This window comes from Neoarius graeffei, chromosome 16 (genome assembly GCF_027579695.1).
Source record: "Neoarius graeffei isolate fNeoGra1 chromosome 16, fNeoGra1.pri, whole genome shotgun sequence".
Lineage (NCBI taxonomy): Eukaryota > Metazoa > Chordata > Actinopteri > Siluriformes > Ariidae > Neoarius > Neoarius graeffei.
In genome coordinates this window covers 28338163-28354744 of record NC_083584.1, presented here as the reverse complement: position 1 = coordinate 28354744, position 16582 = coordinate 28338163, and the positions used below count along the sequence as shown (strand labels likewise).

General features: G+C 40.6%; 1 protein-coding gene across 3 annotated transcripts in view; it reads right to left on the bottom strand.

Annotated features, from left to right (window-relative positions):
• Positions 1-4149: 4149 nt before the first annotated feature.
• ripor2 (RHO family interacting cell polarization regulator 2) overlaps positions 4150-16582 on the bottom strand; it is a 96291-nt gene continuing 83858 nt past the window's right edge. For 2 of the 3 annotated variants that reach the window (XM_060942739.1, XM_060942740.1), the window contains exons 17-22: positions 14555-14716; positions 13429-13590; positions 9060-9262; positions 8861-8944; positions 8669-8759; positions 4150-5973 (exon numbers count right to left, since the gene is read on the bottom strand). In XM_060942739.1, coding sequence (XP_060798722.1) covers positions 5873-5973; positions 8669-8759; positions 8861-8944; positions 9060-9262; positions 13429-13590; positions 14555-14716 — 803 coding nt within the window. In that variant the 3' untranslated portion in view covers positions 4150-5872. The remainder of the gene's footprint in view (positions 5974-8668; positions 8760-8860; positions 8945-9059; positions 9263-13428; positions 13591-14554; positions 14717-16582) is intronic. The other variant, XM_060942741.1, reaches the window with a different exon arrangement.

Here is a 16582-nt window from a genome sequence, read left to right as displayed (position 1 = left end):
AGTAGTTGATAATAATTACTACTTATTATTAAATTACATTTTGATAATCACTGCTTATTAATTAAGTAGTAATTAATAATACTGAATTATAATAATTGCTACTTTATTAATTTAGCTAATAAGTAGTGATTATTAAAATGTTATAAAATGGAGTTAATTTTTTAAAATTATTATTAAAAAAGTAGTTATTATTATTAGTAATACAAACAATTATTCATGGATTATAGATAATAATGATTATTTTTGAATAATGAACATCGATAACAATTGCACTGATGATAATTAGTTTACAGTTATTACAACACATTAATATTGATAATGGTTATGAAAGGTGACAGTTGTTTTTCTGTGTTTAATGTAACGCTCTGATGATTGTATGACTGCATAAACAGGTTCATGCTGTTACCTGCTATAATGCAGAAGATACTCAAGAACTTCCTCAGCCAGCTGTATACTGTACCACACTCAGACTGATTTTGCTGTTGGACACAAAATCACACATCATCAAAGATAATCTTTGGGGATTGAAATAATGCCGGCTAAGGTTGTTCAGCTGGTTCTACTTGCCGTTTATTGTTTTCGTTTTTGAAATGATTCATGGTGCTTTCTCCAGTAAACACGAGTCTTCTCCTTGCTGCTACAGTAGTTCTGCAGGCCCAAAACACACGACTTTGCTTCAGCTGTTTGCATGTCTAACAGTTGCCATTGATGCACCCTGTTGTTCACCAATTGTGTGCATTCTTCTTAAAGTTATTTAAAAAAAAAAAAACTATTGCAGAAAACAGTTTTAAGTTGTCGTATTTATCATTTTCTTTGCCATGGTACAGTCTTAATTTTTCCATTTAGAGGTCTTGAAAAGGTCTTAAAAGTCTTTAAATTTGTACTTGAAAAATGTGCAGATACCCTGCTGCAAAGTATTGCCCATGTTTCACTACCAATGCTGTCAAGCCAGGCTGTGGGTCTGTTTCCATACCCTTTCACTACTTGGATGGTTAGCTTGGCTGGACTTGTTTTTACAATAGCCATTAGCTTATTTTCTAATTACTCCATTTCTCCTCTGAGAAGGCTGTCTACTGCTGCATCAGGGTGACTTAAATCATTATCAGGTAGGAAGTAACAGAACTGCTGTGTTAGTTCCATGAATGAAAGACCATTGCATGATTTGGCAGGGGGGATTTAAAAAAAAAAAAAACAACCTAGTCTAGGTCTTTGACTTGTCCTGGTTCATCATAGGAAATGAGCAAATATTTAGTTTAATAGCACTTTTCCATGCCTGGTTCTAGTCTAAATACTGTAAGCAGTATCACAGGCAAGAGGGCTAATGTACTGAATAATGGCACAACAGTGCAATTTTTTTTTTTTTTTGCTTTTAAAAACAAATTACTATTGAATAAGGAATATTTAAAATACAATATGACCCCAGCTGGCCAGAGCATTGTCTTGTGATACACTGACAGATGGTGGGTTTCCATTTCAGTTTTGTGAAAAATGATTTCTTAAAGTCAAGAAAACAATTTGGAATGGTCTGTTGCCACTGCGGGATTAAAGCTGGATTTTCTCCTCCCATGAGTCATTCCAATTAAACATGGTGATGGATCTCTAAAACCTGGTAAGGGTTAAATTAAAATCAACTGTTTTTGCACTTCAATTTTGCAAACTATTACTTGGTTTACTCATTTTTTTTGGGGGGGGGGGGGAAGAAACACATGTTGGAGTATACATTTGTGATGTTTATTTCAGTTTTTTTTTTTAAATAAGCAATTTTAAACTGCACATCAAGTGTTGACAGACCCTTCTAGAAATAGTAATGGTTTCAATGCATCTTAATTTCCATGAGGGAGCCCTCCCAAAGGGATCAATAAAGTTCAATCTAATCTAATGAGCTCTTGCTAGACTTGGAATTTTATGTTGTGAACTCAGACAAGGAGTGACAGGTCCCAGTGCTGTTATCAGTACTCTTGGAATACTGCTTGCACACACCAATTAATGGACTGATAGAGCATGTAATGTAGGAACTGCATAATTAGAAAATTTATTTAGCAATATGGAAAAAGTGACTTTTTTTTTTGCCTTGGATACCAGCAAAATTTATATCTTTCACTGGTGTACTCTTTCAGAAGGAATGTCAGCAATGGGCCATGTTCAAAAGATAATGTGAAAAACCAAACAAAAAGTTATGTAGCATAACTCATATGGTATATACACTACATCTGTGGATGCAAGTTTTACTGCAAAATATGCCACTTGTCTTTTTCATAGAGAAATGTCCTGGCTGTAGTTCTTATGTCGCTCATGATATCAATGAATGGTTTTGATAAATTTGGGTACTTTGTGAATGTGTCTATATAATAAAAATCACACATTGGCTTGATAAGTTTAAGTACTTGTATTTTTCATACAAAATAGACGTGAGTGACAATATTGGCTGGCTTTGAGTGTTCTATCAAATATGTTCCATTCAACTAGCATACTGAATGAGCAGAAGACAAGTTCAGTATCATGTTAGCTGAATGGAACATATCTGATAGACCACAAAAAAAAGCCATTATTATATGTACACTCATGTCCGCATTCTTGAAGACTGATGCTAGGTTACCCCGACTCTGTGCTGTTAACAGGGCAGTCCAGTTTCCTTCCAGCCCATGTAGCATTAGCGAAGGCCACTGAAGTCAAATATATTATTTTCTTTGTGTAATTTACTTAGTAACTTTTAAAATCAGTAGCAACACACCACAGAACTATTTGACAGCCAAAATTCTCTCAAAATCTTCAGTTTGTTTACAAATTGTCACAGTCGCTTGCTAACGTGGAAGTTTTACATCTCGAACATGTCTTGACATGCGATATTGTAACAATATTGCACACTCATTCTCCATTGTCATAATACATGGAGGATAAGCAATATATTGCATGCCATCAATAAACCCACTAGAAGGGAATAGAAAACATTTACCAGCTGGGAGGCCCGTATCGTGAAATACTTTGACCAAAGTCTTGAAAGTACTGACTGAGGTCCTCTGGGTCAGTATTCAAGGCCAAGGTATTTCACCATACAGACCGACCTTAATCTGGTAAATAATATACTTGTTTTTTTCTTTACCAAATTCTAACAGAAAATGAGCGCGCCCGAAAGGGAGAGCTGAGCCGCCCTTTTGAATCCTCATTCACAGCTGTAATGCAAATGGCTTCCTCCTCAGTATACAAGTGCACTTCCATGGCAGGAAAAAAAACAAAACAAAACTACATTTTGCCACCTATGTAGTCCCCTATTTATACAAAATTGAGTCATTCGGATTCAGCCAGGTTTTTGCTCAGCATTAGCAAGTTACAGGTTTTTAGCTTTCTCCTGAAATGTTTTATTTCTTCTTCCTCAGGGTAGTAAAACTCACTTCCGCTGTGAACACTGTCGTTATCACTATCCAGGATATAAAATTAATGGTATTCTGAGAAATGCTGGCAAAAATTAAGATTTTTGATAATCTTGTTAAAAAAAAAAAGTTGACAAAAAAAATGCTACGTTTCTTGTTGTGAACGAGCAAGTCGCCAGAGGCCCATAACTGGGGTCCGTATCGTAGGATACGGACCCGCTCACCAGCCAATCAGAGCGCAGGATTTGTTGGAAACCGGACACCAAAAAAAACGTGCTTATTCCATGGAAAAAAATGGCCTGTATGTAGAATTCCTGATATTTCACTCTGATGACATCACTCCCAGTGTTTTCCTACTGAATAGATGTGTTGTCAAAATGGCAAATTGGTTTTAAATTATTTTGATTAACTTGCATTTTTTGTGTGTGTACGTATCCATATAATATAAAGAACATTACACGTTGGCTTGAAAATGTTTATGTTGAAAAATACATCACTTGGTGGCTTTGCTCACTCATAAAATATCCATTACCACTCAAACTTCATATCTTCAAGCCAGCATGTAATATCCTCATTATAATATGGAGAAAAAGCGATATTTTAAATTAAAAAACATGCTGCAATAACAGTGTGTTTTATATTTTTACACTAGTGCCATCTAATGTTACCTTAGCTTTGTGGATATTTAAAAAAATTATTCAATACACACACACACACACACACACACACACACACACACACACACACACACACACAAAGAGGATTTAAGACTTTCAGTAAATAACATTATCCAAAAATAAAATTTTATTGCAACAGACAAAGGAATATTATAAACACAAAGAAAAAAACTGAATGGAGATATTATACAATAGGTTTGAGAGCCAGATTGCTGCATTCATTCAAATCCAAGTTGTGCTAAAGCACTCCCCTACCCTGATAACTAAAATGTATTCATCTCAAACCAGTTATGAAAAATAATACTAAAATATTTAACAGGATCTCAGGAGTGTGTTAGCTGAAAATGTAAAAATGAATCTAGGTGTACGTGTAAGCCTGGATTTGAATAAAGCACACCAAATGTTCATTACACAACTCGCATGAACTATGTACAAAAAAAAAAAAAAATCCCTTGGAGACTGGTGGTAAAGTGGTTTCCTTGATGGCAAAGTCCAAAAATACTGTGGAGATGAGAATAACTCTGATCAAATGAAAAATGGAAGAAAAAAAAATCTAATACAGAAAAATAGGCCATCCTTTCAAAGCTCTGTGATACAGATTACAAAACAAACCAGTCATATATTGTTCTTGTGTAAACTATGGCTTTAGAAATTTGTGAAGTAAGTAACTGATAACAAAATAACTGGCTAATATAAACACTAAAAACAAACATTTTCAGTGCTTACTAAGCACATTAGTACTCCAGTACTCTCATAAAGACAATAAGATATCCAGTCATCAGTAAAACAACTTAAAAGTACAGTATCAACACATTACATTATGACGGTGTGGAGTGGTTGCAGGGAGTAAATCACAAATGGGCTTAGCATAGACAATAAAGCATTTAACATGTGGATACAGCACAATTTTGTGATTAAAATGGGAAAAAAAGATACACGATGTAATAAAATAAATAAAGTGATGAAAAGATGAGTTGTCACAGTTAAAAATGCGACTCAGTAGTACAGTTACACTAGGCACAGAAGCGAGTTGGATTACAGAGCACTGTACTTTCAGTCTTCATTGAAGCTTAACACCAAATTCACAGTAAATCCATTAAGACTTCTTACTTGAGATACCAAAAAAAAGTGCATTTTAACATACACACGCACACATCTATCTGTTCTTGCCATTCACCAGAGTATTCGTACCATATTAATGCAATACTTGATCTGCAGGATAAGACTGAAGAAGCTTGCCTCTTCAGTCACTAGTGGCAGACCACCATGTCAGCTTTGAGAGCTTTGTGTGAAGCTGATTGGTGGCACTGCAAAGCAAAGCGAATGTTATGCGAGGTCTGGATAAACAGGTATGTGCTTCTGTTATTAGCATCCACATGGTGTAGAGCCAAACTTAACCCTGTCCAATGAGGCCTACAGTTAGGACTTCTTTACTCACATATACACTCCGAGTAATGATGAGGGTTAGATTAAACAAGTCCCTCAGAATCCCTGAAGCTGAAAAGCACAAGTCTCAGGTAGTTCAGGTAGGATATGCCACAAAATACGACAATTATGTGCTCTATGTACATGCTTCTGACAAGTGCAAATTCAGGAACCTCAACTAGTACCAACCAATAATTAAATGGTAGTCAAAAACAAAATCAAATGTGAGTGATTATAAAAATGGTAACTACTGCTAGAACTGATCTGTGCATCAGGCCCTGGTACAGAGTGGCTTTATGAGGAACAGCACCTCAGTTCTTAATGCCTAGAGACTCTTATGCCCCAGAGAAGTGGGACAGTTGGACACAGTAATGTTAATGTGGGATTTTGAACTTGCTGCTCTCAGAAGGCAGTGGAGACAGCAGTGCCACGACGCGTACCCAGTCGCACCATCTCCCTTGGCACTGTGTCTAACTGCTCATATGCCAGCCGACCCTCCTCACCTGCACACAAACACACATTTTGTCAAAAACTCGTGTTGGAGAAACTTTCTACAGAACCACATAAATGGAAGGCTGACTGGATTTGCAGTAATAAACTGTATGAGAAATGTTCCTTATGTCCTTTTCAGAAAGCTAAATTGGGTTCCTATTGTTGAAAGATGGAAATTTAACAAACGTCTGATGGCGTACAGGCGGCATGGTGGTTAGCACTGTCGCCTCACAGCAAGAAGGTTCTGGGTTTGAGCCCAGTGGCTGCCGGGGGCCCTTTCTGTGAGGAGTTTGCATGTTCTCCCCATGTCTGTGTGGGTTTCCTCCGGGTGCTCCGGTTTTCCCCACAGTCCAAAAACATGCAGGTTAGGCTAATTGGTGGCTCTAAATTGACTATAGGTGTGAATGAATGATTGTCTCTATGGATCAGCCTTGTGATGACCTGGCAATTTGTCCAGGGTGTACCCTGCCTCTCACCCATAGGTCAGCTGGGATAGGCTCCAGCTTGCCCATGACCCTGCAGAGGATAAGCGTTTACGGATAATGGACGGATGGTGTACAAATGTATGAACAGACTTCTACCAGAATACAGACGTAAAATTTTTGTTAAAGGTCCCATGGCATGAAATTTTCACTTTCTGAGGTTTTTTAACGTTAAAATGAGTTCCTCTGACCTTAAGTCACCCCAGTGGCTAGAAATTTCATAATGTGTAAACCAAACTATGCCCAATATTTGAGAACGGCGCGTCAAAACGGCGCGTTGAGAAGCTCTTCCCTTGCCGACGTCAGCAAGGGAGATGATCCCCACGCCCCCCCCTCTGGATTCCCACCCACCGTATGGATTGCCCACCCAGTTGTAGTGAGTAGACCATAGAGGACACAACAACATGGCACCACCTAAGCGAGCGAAACATGGAAGTTGTGCTGTACATGGATGTGACAACACAGAAAGGAGTCTGTTTTTACTGCCGACGGGAGAGCCCCTGAAGACGCAGTGGCTTAATTTTATTTACTTCAATAATACGCCGTCGAGTCTACCTAAGACGGTGTATGTTTGTCGGAAGCATTTTACTGATGAATGTTTCCACAACTTGGGACAGTACCAGGCAGGTTTTGCACATCAACTGTCACTGAAGCCTGGGTCCGTACCAAGCATCCCTGCCGCATCAGCCTCAAACACCGAACAAGTGTATAACTGGTCGTTCTGCCGTGTTTTAAAATCGGTGCCACGTTAGCCTTGCAATGGCTACATTAGCTGTGCAGCTAACCGCTTCCTGCAGTTAGCCAGGTACTCTGCGCTACAAAACCAAAAAGCATGCAGCATGCTCTGTTATAATAGCCAATCAAAACAGTTTTTACAAAGACACCCACATTCTTTTTAAGTCACTCGTTCATTTTATTTGTTTGTTCAGTAAAAACCCAAACATTTGTTGAATTTATTTTATTTCCTCGCGTCGCACCTTAATGACGTCAGCGCGCGGTATTTTTCCCTTCGCGGTTTGTTCCTTCTCTCTCGCCATAGTAAGACACCCACATCCGCTTGTTCTGACCCACTGGAGGTAGCGTCACAGTGCTGTTAGCCAATCAGAGGTAACACGTTTACATGTCATGAATATTAATGATAAGACCCGCCCCCACCCTCTACCCTTCCCCGCCTCCTGCTTCTCATTAGCAAAACGACGCACTGGGAAAAGCGCTGAAATGGGGCTTTCTTCCAGGAGGCTATATCTACGTGCCGAGGGTTCATTTCAAGAAAGGCTGCGGATATAACATCCGGAAACCTCCACGAGCCCGTTTAAAGCATCAACAAACCACCATGCCATGGGACCTTTAAAAACTCTGATGTCCATAATTATAATTCAAGAACAATATTCATATCTTGAAAATAAAACTCAAAAGCAGGACACAGAACTTTTGCTTTTTCAGCTGCCATGTTATATAATTCTCTTCCTGACGATGTTAAGAACTCTGAGACGACTGAGAAATTTAGAACCAAGTATTGGAAACACTTTTCTGGTATTTAGATATGGAATACAAATTTTATTCACTATTAAAAATCACATGTCTGTCTCACGATATTGTATATTACCCATTTTATATTAGTTATATATAGTTTATAAATTTAATAATGTAGATATAGATTATTAGCATAAAAGTTTATACACCTCTCCAAAGGAAGCCTACATCAGGTGAGTAGATCTTGTGTTTAAAAGTTATTTATTATTATTTTTACTCCAGTAGGTTGGAAGTGTAGTATATATTCTTACCAGGTTAAAAAGAAGAGAAAAGAAACTGTTTTCACAGACTTTCGTAGATTTATTTAGCCTTTCTCTCTCCTGAATAGTTATTGCACAACATGGGTTGTTCAAAGAAAAGCCAATGTTTCAAGATGACTCGACAGAGAAGAATGCATTTATTCTCTCCTTCAAGTTCAAAACCCATGTGTCTCATCTGTTCAGAATCCGTGGCGCTAGTCAAATATGGCAAGTTGTAGCAAAACAATCACTTCAAATAGTCTTATTTATAGCAATAATCATTTATGGTTAAGCATGGAAAGGTAACTTATCATTCAGGTCATGCAAGCTGCTTATCTGGAACTGTATGTGGCTGGTTCTTCACAAATTTTAGTTGATCAGCTCCGATTTATGATACAAAATGCACGTTGTTTATCATCACTGAGAAAAGCCACTGCTAAATGCTGACATACCGAATGTGAGGAGGGTCTGGATGGCAATATGGCAGAGCTCCTCATCAGCAGAGTCACACAGCACCACAACTGCTTTGATGCTCTCCACAGCCTGAGAGAGAGAGATGTTGCAATTTCCACACTTGTGTACACAATCGCTGTCAACATTTAATCAGACGACTGTGATTAAATCAGCGTGCTGCTCATACTGACCTGCAGACAGCTCAGAGCAACACAAGCAGCTCTCTGTGCGTGTACGCCTGCTTCTGATAAGGCTTGTGTGTAGCAGTGCACTGCCTGACAACACAAACGCACACAATGAACCTCTTCCATTTAGCCTCCCAAGTTAAAGAACAACATTCACTGATTAAAAGACAATCAATCATAAGAGTGTGGTGTCAATGGCACTGACCTTTGACCTAAAAAGTGGATGTGAGGCAGCATTAGAGAGAAAGACAGAGGCTGCTTTACTGAGGTCAGGGTCATCAGAGGTCAGGAGGCCAGCAAGAACACGCAGTGTGTGTGTACGAGGCTGGAGGGCAGTGATGGGCATTTCCTGCAACTCCTTCACAGAGCACTCGGCATCGGCAGAGCTCAGACGCTCCGCAAACGCAGCTGCAACACGTAAAACACAAACATCTTCAATATCCATACAATCAAAATCACTGGGCGGCACGGTGGTGTAGTGGTTAGCGCTGTCGCCTCACAGCAAGAAGGTCCGGGTTCGAGCCCCGTGCCCGGTGAGGACCTTTCTGTGTGGAGTTTGCATGTTCTCCCCGTGGGTTTCCTCCGGGTGCTCCGGTTTCCCCCACAGTCCAAAGACATGCAGTTAACTGGTGACTCTAATGCCGCTTTTCCACTACAAACGCGGCCGAGTTGGGCTGAGCCGTGCCGAGTTGGGCTAAGTGGGGCTATTGAAGTTGCATTTCGACTACAACCGCGCTGAACCGTGCTGGCTGGAAATGGGTGGACACATTGGGTGGAGTTAGCGAAAGCAGGTGGACGTCACGTGATGTCGTTAAGCGGCGCAAACAGTGACATCAGTGATCTTTTAAGCGGTAGTCTCACAACCCGAATAGTAAACAATAAACATGGAGGACATGGAGTCGTTAGTGGTGCTGTGGCTTGTTGTCACCGACAACGCCAACAGATACTGGCAAGAGCGTATAGATGAGGCGAGGCGCATAAGGCTTCAGAAATTCTCGTAATTCGTAATTCTCCTTCTTCCGGGTTTACGGTGTTTACAGATCTCAGCGTGCTCGCGGGGCGTGTGGGGGCATGTGAGGACACTCCTCCTCACCAATCAGTGCACAGGGGAGTGTCTGCTCACGCCCCCAGCCTCACTCGGCTCGGTTTGGCTCGCTTCAGCCCCACTCCAAAACGGTGCGAGTTTTAGGGGCTAAGCAGGGCTGAAGCGAGCTGAGTCGTGCTGTTCTTTGGTAGTCGAAACGCGAGCCGTGTCGGGCTGAAGTGAGCTGAAGCGAGCTGAAGTGAGCTGAAAAAGGGTAGTGGAAAAGGGCCATTTATTGACCGTAGGTGTGAATGTGAATGGTTGTCTGTGTCTATGTGTCAGCCCTGTGATGACCTGGCGACTTGTCCAGGGTGTACCCCGCCTTTCGCCCGTAGTCAGCTGGGATAGGCTCCAGCTTGCCTGCGACCCTGTAGAACAGGATAAAGCGGCTAGAGATAATGAGATGAGATCAAATCACTTTTATCAAAAGGCAGCAGGACAAACATGACAGACAAAATCAGTGTTATACCAGGCCATTCGTAGAGAACCATTCATAGACCAGTAACTGCATATTATGTAAAACTTATCTGAACATGCATAAATGTTTATTCAGTAACACTCACTCACAGAAGACAAACAGCTTTGTCATTTTTGGCTGAAACAAACTCCGTAACACATGGATTTTTCCTAGACAGCATAATGCACTGTGACACTGTTTTTCTATGTGACAGCTGCTAGACTGGGGTCAGTGCTGTGATTAATTTAAGTACCTTTTCTTTGTTCTTTGTTAATAGGTGATCCAGCCACTACAGTGTCCATAATCATATTAGAGATGTTTTTAACTAGATGTGGGAATATTATTTCACTAAAATATGTTGCGCATGCTGCCATGTACCTTGCCATTCTCCTCAACTCTATACTCAAAGAGAAAAGGGAAATTAGTTTAAAAAATGTTCTTTTTTTTCTGCCAGCAGCTAATTTCTTTGTCATGAAAATTCTTGACACGGTTATGTAATTTCCTGCAAAAACCCTGTGTTGGAGCCATATTTATATTCAATTTAGGTTTGTAAAACATGTTGCCATATAGTTATTTTCAATGCATTTTTATTTAGTTATATAACTTATTTTGTTAGTTATACTTACCAGATGTATACCTGCCTATCTGAAACTTTAATTGATTTCTTGCCACATGACTGCGGACACGCCCCATGGACGTGCCGATGGCGCGAAACCTGATATTTAATCAGTGCTTCCGGCTTGTGTTTGCTAGGATGGCAGTAAATAGGAAAAGTTTTCAGACCGCAGAAATGCAGAAACTCAAGACGTAAGAACTGTTAGAAATACTGTGTTTTACTTTCTTTGTTTGCAACTGGAAAGAGAACCGGACTGGATGGAATAAAAAACACCAACTTTACTTCATCTTTTCCGTGAGTGCTTAATTGACTGCGTGTCGGGAACCACTTGCTCCATCCTCACTTGGCGTTCTGAAAAACGCCATAACACCCTGCTTTTTCTACATCAGAGAAAAAGATTTCATGTGTTGCACATTTTGCAAGGTTTCCTTTTCTGACATTTCCTGCTCTCAACTAAAAAGAGCGATTAAAGCAGACAGACTAATATCAGCTGCTTTTATAGGACACTTGTCAGTGTTACTCTCTACAAGGATCAACATCCAAAGTCAATGTCACAGAAATTAATTAAATAACTGATCATATGAAATTTTTTTTTAATTATTTATTTATTTTTGGGTGGGGGGTGTGGTTCTTAGGTGATACAAGTTCCAGTGAAAATGAACAGGATTTTATAGAATTGAATCAAGACCTTGTTTTGAGTTGATATTTTACTACTGGTCAGAACACGCCGATTCATTCTAAGAAAACATAACAGCAGATCTGATAGTGCCATAGCATAGTAGTTCAATTCTTGACACTTACACTGTGGTTAACAGGGCAGGTAATTCACTTTTTTGGGCAATTAAGTGAAACTACAATTGCAGTTATTGGATATTACTATGTATTGGCAGTTATCGATAATGACTGATGCATTGTTAAGCAGGCTTGTAGTACTTGAGTCAAGGACTTGGATTCGAGTACTACTTGACTTGAGCACTGATGACTCGGACTTGGACTCGTGCATTAACTGCATTCGGACTCATAAATTGAAGACAAGGACTCATTTTTTTCTTTATTTTTGTAACATGCCATAATAACTCATTAATTTTTATACTAATTTTGTTCATGTCTCATGTTCAGGAACAAACTAACATTAATGGCGCTAAAATGCCTGGACAGAACGCCCCTAGGATTGTCTGCTTTGCTTATACAGACTTCTCCTGCAGTGAAGAGAAGGGGGGAGAGGAAAAAAAAAAAAAAATGCACTGCTATGTGTTCCATATGTAGAAGAACTATCGAGGAGACAATAGGGAGGGAAAGTGAAACACAGCGATCCTAGTGGTAGCGTTCCTAAGCCGAGAGCCATACTACTGAAAATCCCATAGACCCGATTAAAAAAAAAAAAAAAACACGAAGTTATGACATGGAACTTGTACACCCCCCCCCAAAAAAAAAATATGTTGTATATGTTGGGATTATCTACTAAACTGTGAAAGTATCAGGTGAAATTTCGCTGTCTTTTAAAAGATCGAAATTGCGCCTAACCTGTCAGAAACGGATTACAACCAAACTGTCTAGTCAGAGTCGCTCATATTGCGTCAGCAGTAGGCTTGATAAGTTTTGTTCTTCATACTAGCCCTTACGAGTGCTGACAGCTCTCCCTGTGAATAGCGGCAGTTGACTACATGCCCTGATCTGTAATGGTTATCCCTACGAGGGATGCATTTCTTATTGGTACAGAAATACTCCGCCAACCACGCTATACAAATCGGCATGTTGATGTAGGCTACTCGCCGGCCGCTACCTGCTACAGATTTGGAAAAGGCGCTAGACTTGTGGTGACGTCACATACGCAACGTCAGGTCCATGTAGTCTTTGATCAGCTTATTAAAAAACATTCAAAACAATTCAAAATCAGTGGAAAAAATAAAGTATGATCACCAGGATCGATAGAGCTGCCCGACATGCACAACATATGGAAGCCATTGTCTTAACTTTGAAGTGTAACCCGAAATGTAATTTTTTGAAAAAGATATTCCCATTCATTTTGCCATAGAGGTTGGAACACATCGAGTAGGGGGCGATGAGATTACTTTCCCTCCCTATGAGGCCAACCTTGAACACCAATTGTCATTTGGTAAGACTCCACCCAGAGAAGTAAGTGACGTGTTATGTTCATTGCTCTGTTGATAGCAGGGCTTGCTGACCAATGAACTAGCTAGTGTTAACCCTCTCTCATGTTATTTGCCCTGGTGATAGTGGGACTTGTCTCAGCCTCGACTCGAATTAGTAGTGGACTTGACTCGAAATTTTCTTTAAATGACTGACTTGAACACTGGGGACTTGAGACTGGACTCTGACTCGAGGTTTAGTGACTTGACTACAACTGTCGTTAAGTGGTCCCAGCTTTAGTTTGTGTGTATGGAAGTGTGTCATACCCTCTCTGGCCACCTCCAGCAGGTGTTGCTCCATGTCTGTGATATTGTGCTTGGTTGCGTAGCTGTAAAACTGGAACACTGTCAAAACATCTTGTGATAGAAAGGAAGGGGTGGAGGGGAGCTCATTCCTGTCAATCATCTCCGTCACCACCAGTCTGATCACTGCATGCGCACACACACACGCCTTAAATTAACAACAGTACATAATGTCCAGGTAGAAATGAGCCAAAGCAACCCAACATTGTAATCTGTTCTGAAATCCATCTCCACCAACTAACAGCTCCCACCACTATTATAACTACTAAATCATGGATGCAAACGGCACGCCTTTTGGCGGATGCCGCCTTTTTCACGGCTGTCTGGGGGACTTGTGTGAATCGCACAGATCCGATGAGGTTTTTTTTTTTTTTTTTTTTTGGGGGGGGGGCGTTGGAGTGTCTGATTATAATTTCATCAAAGTAAATTCTGTATTAAAATTACTAAATAAGCAAATGCCGTTACAGTCCATGAAACATAGGAAGTACAAGTATGAGAAGAAAACAGTAAAATCAGAAAGCTGCGCACGTAAAGCCAATTACATAACTTACGTTGGACTGATGGAAATCCTTGCGCGTGCAGTGAAGTGCAGCCAGCAGCAGATAATGGCGCGCAGCCAATTGGCTTTACGTGCGCAGCTTTCTGATTTACTGTTTTCCTCTCATACTTATACTTCCTATGTTTCATGGACTGTAACGGCATTTGCTTATTTAGTAATTTTAATACAGAATTTACTTTGAAATTATAATCAGACACTCCAATGCCCCCCCCCAAAAAAAACCCCTCACTCATCGGATCTGCGTGATTCACACAAGTCCCCCAGACAGCCGCGAAAAAGGCGGCATCCGCCAAAAGGCGCGCCGTTTGCATCCATACTTGTATATTGTTAACTCCTTAAAACCCAGTTTCTTGTTCATCTATTCACCTGAAAGTACGTTGTTTGGTAACTATTATGAATTAAGTAATTACAGTGAAACTAATATGAAATAATGTAAGTCTTGGTGTTTAAAAAGTATTAAAAAGGAAAGAGAGGAAAAAATAAGACATCTGAGGTTGCAGTATAGCGTGATGTGATGTGTGGTGTGTGTACCCAAGTCTGTGCTGTGAGGGTGACTCTCCTGCAGTGGTGCAGTGAAGCGCTGCTGCATGTGTTTGAGGACTCGCTCCACTGTACAGTGAAACAGGCCTCCAGAACCAGTGCACTCACACCACAGGGACAGCAATGCTGAGCGCTCTGCAAACCCAGGCAGCACTGAGCACACAGACAGACAGACAGGGTTAGTGATATTTTACACCAGCCAACATACACATTTTATCTGTACCAACTGCTCTCTGGTAACATAGTATACATGTTTCACAAGAATCTGAATATTGCAGGCATAATCAGAGGAGAACTGTCAGGGCCTTCTAGGCCTTCAGAGAAGGCCCAAACATATCAGCATTTCAAAGGTTATATTTAATTTCTTGCATTCTTTAATCGCTTTCATAATTTCATTATAATGATTCTCTTCTAATTTGGCCTCATTTTCTATCAAATTTGCTTCAGAAATGAAAGGGTTACTGTCCTGAAAACATTAAAATAGAGTTAATTTTTTGTTTCTTGTCTCTAGGCTGAGAAGAGTTTAGAGCTGGCTCACTCATTGGTTAGGACTTCATTGCCGGGACAGAAGGCCATGGCAGTGTATGTTTATGTAGAAAGTGACAGATGAATTAACCAATCAGATTTTGATTTATATTGGGAGGGACCAAAAATTTGAATCGTCCTAGGTCTTCTTGAAGGCCAACGCGAGCTTAACCGCAGTCGGCACCGTCAGCACAGCAGTGAAGCCACCTTCCAGCCGGTGTAGCACTCATCAGTAGTGTTCGCGAATGCTAATAAGGCAGTCAAGCCAGTGCTATCGAGAGCAAGTAGCACAGCCTAACGACTGAGAAACTAAGAATTTCTGTCTCCAGAAATTCCATGCATGCTCACCACAGTATTTTTCACTCGTACTTAAGTTTTCATTTGCCTGTGTAATTTACTTAGTTACTTTTTAAAATCAATCAACATCGACAACTACACACAACGGAGCAACCTGGCAGCCTGCTGCTAATCCCTTGCAAAATCCTTTGCCCTGTTGCTTTTTTGGTGTGTCTGGCTAAGTTTTAGCTGAGCTCAAGTTCCAGCTCTAATAGGAATTGTTCGCTAATAATAATAATAAAAAATCTTTAAGTCACATGAAGAGAATTGGATGCAAAACTGAAAAAAGCTGCAGCAAATTTGGAGGTAATTCACACTTGGCTTAAGAACTCCAGGGTATACTTGGAGCAATCCTTGGCCTGTTTGGGAAGTGACTTCACCAAAGCATGTTGGTTTCCTCACACACAAATCAAACCTGAATCACTGATCAAATATAAATTGATTGTTCTCATGTTTAAATAAAAGTTTCTGAATTAAATAATTAGTTTCTTTACTTGGGCGGCACGGTGGTGTAGTGGTTAGCGTTGTCGCCTCACAGCAAGAAGGTCCGGGTTCGAGCCCCGTGGCCGGCGAGGGCCTTTCTGTGCGGAGTTTGCATGTTCTCCCCGTGTCCGCGTGGGTTTCCCCCGGGTGCTCCGGTTTCCCCCATAGTCCAAAGACATGCAGGTTAGGTTAACTGGTGACTCTAAACTGACCGTAGGTGTGAATGTGAGTGTGAATGGTTGTCTGTGTCTATGTGTCAGCCCTGTGATGACCTGGCAACTTGTCCAGGGTGTACCCCGCCTTTCGCCCGTAGTCAGCTGGGATAGGCTCCAGCTTGCCTGCGGCCCTGTAGAACAGGATAAAGCGGCTAGAGATATGAGATTCTTTACTTTTGCTTGGCACAAAACACTTTGGGTGTAATCCGTCAGGAAAAGCTACTTGTTTATATGTAAACAAATGTATTTAGTCACTCCGCATACCTAGATCATCTTCGGTCTTCTCTGGAGGCCACAACCTTTGTAAACCTTCAAGCAGTAGCTGAATTTGTCACATCAGTTCATCATTTTAGGGTGATGCCCAGCCCCCAAAGTGACTCACTGTTACATGATTTGTCCAAAGTTTACTTAAAGGCAATGCACAGATTACCGTTTTAGGCAGACCAGAGATTGGTTCCTT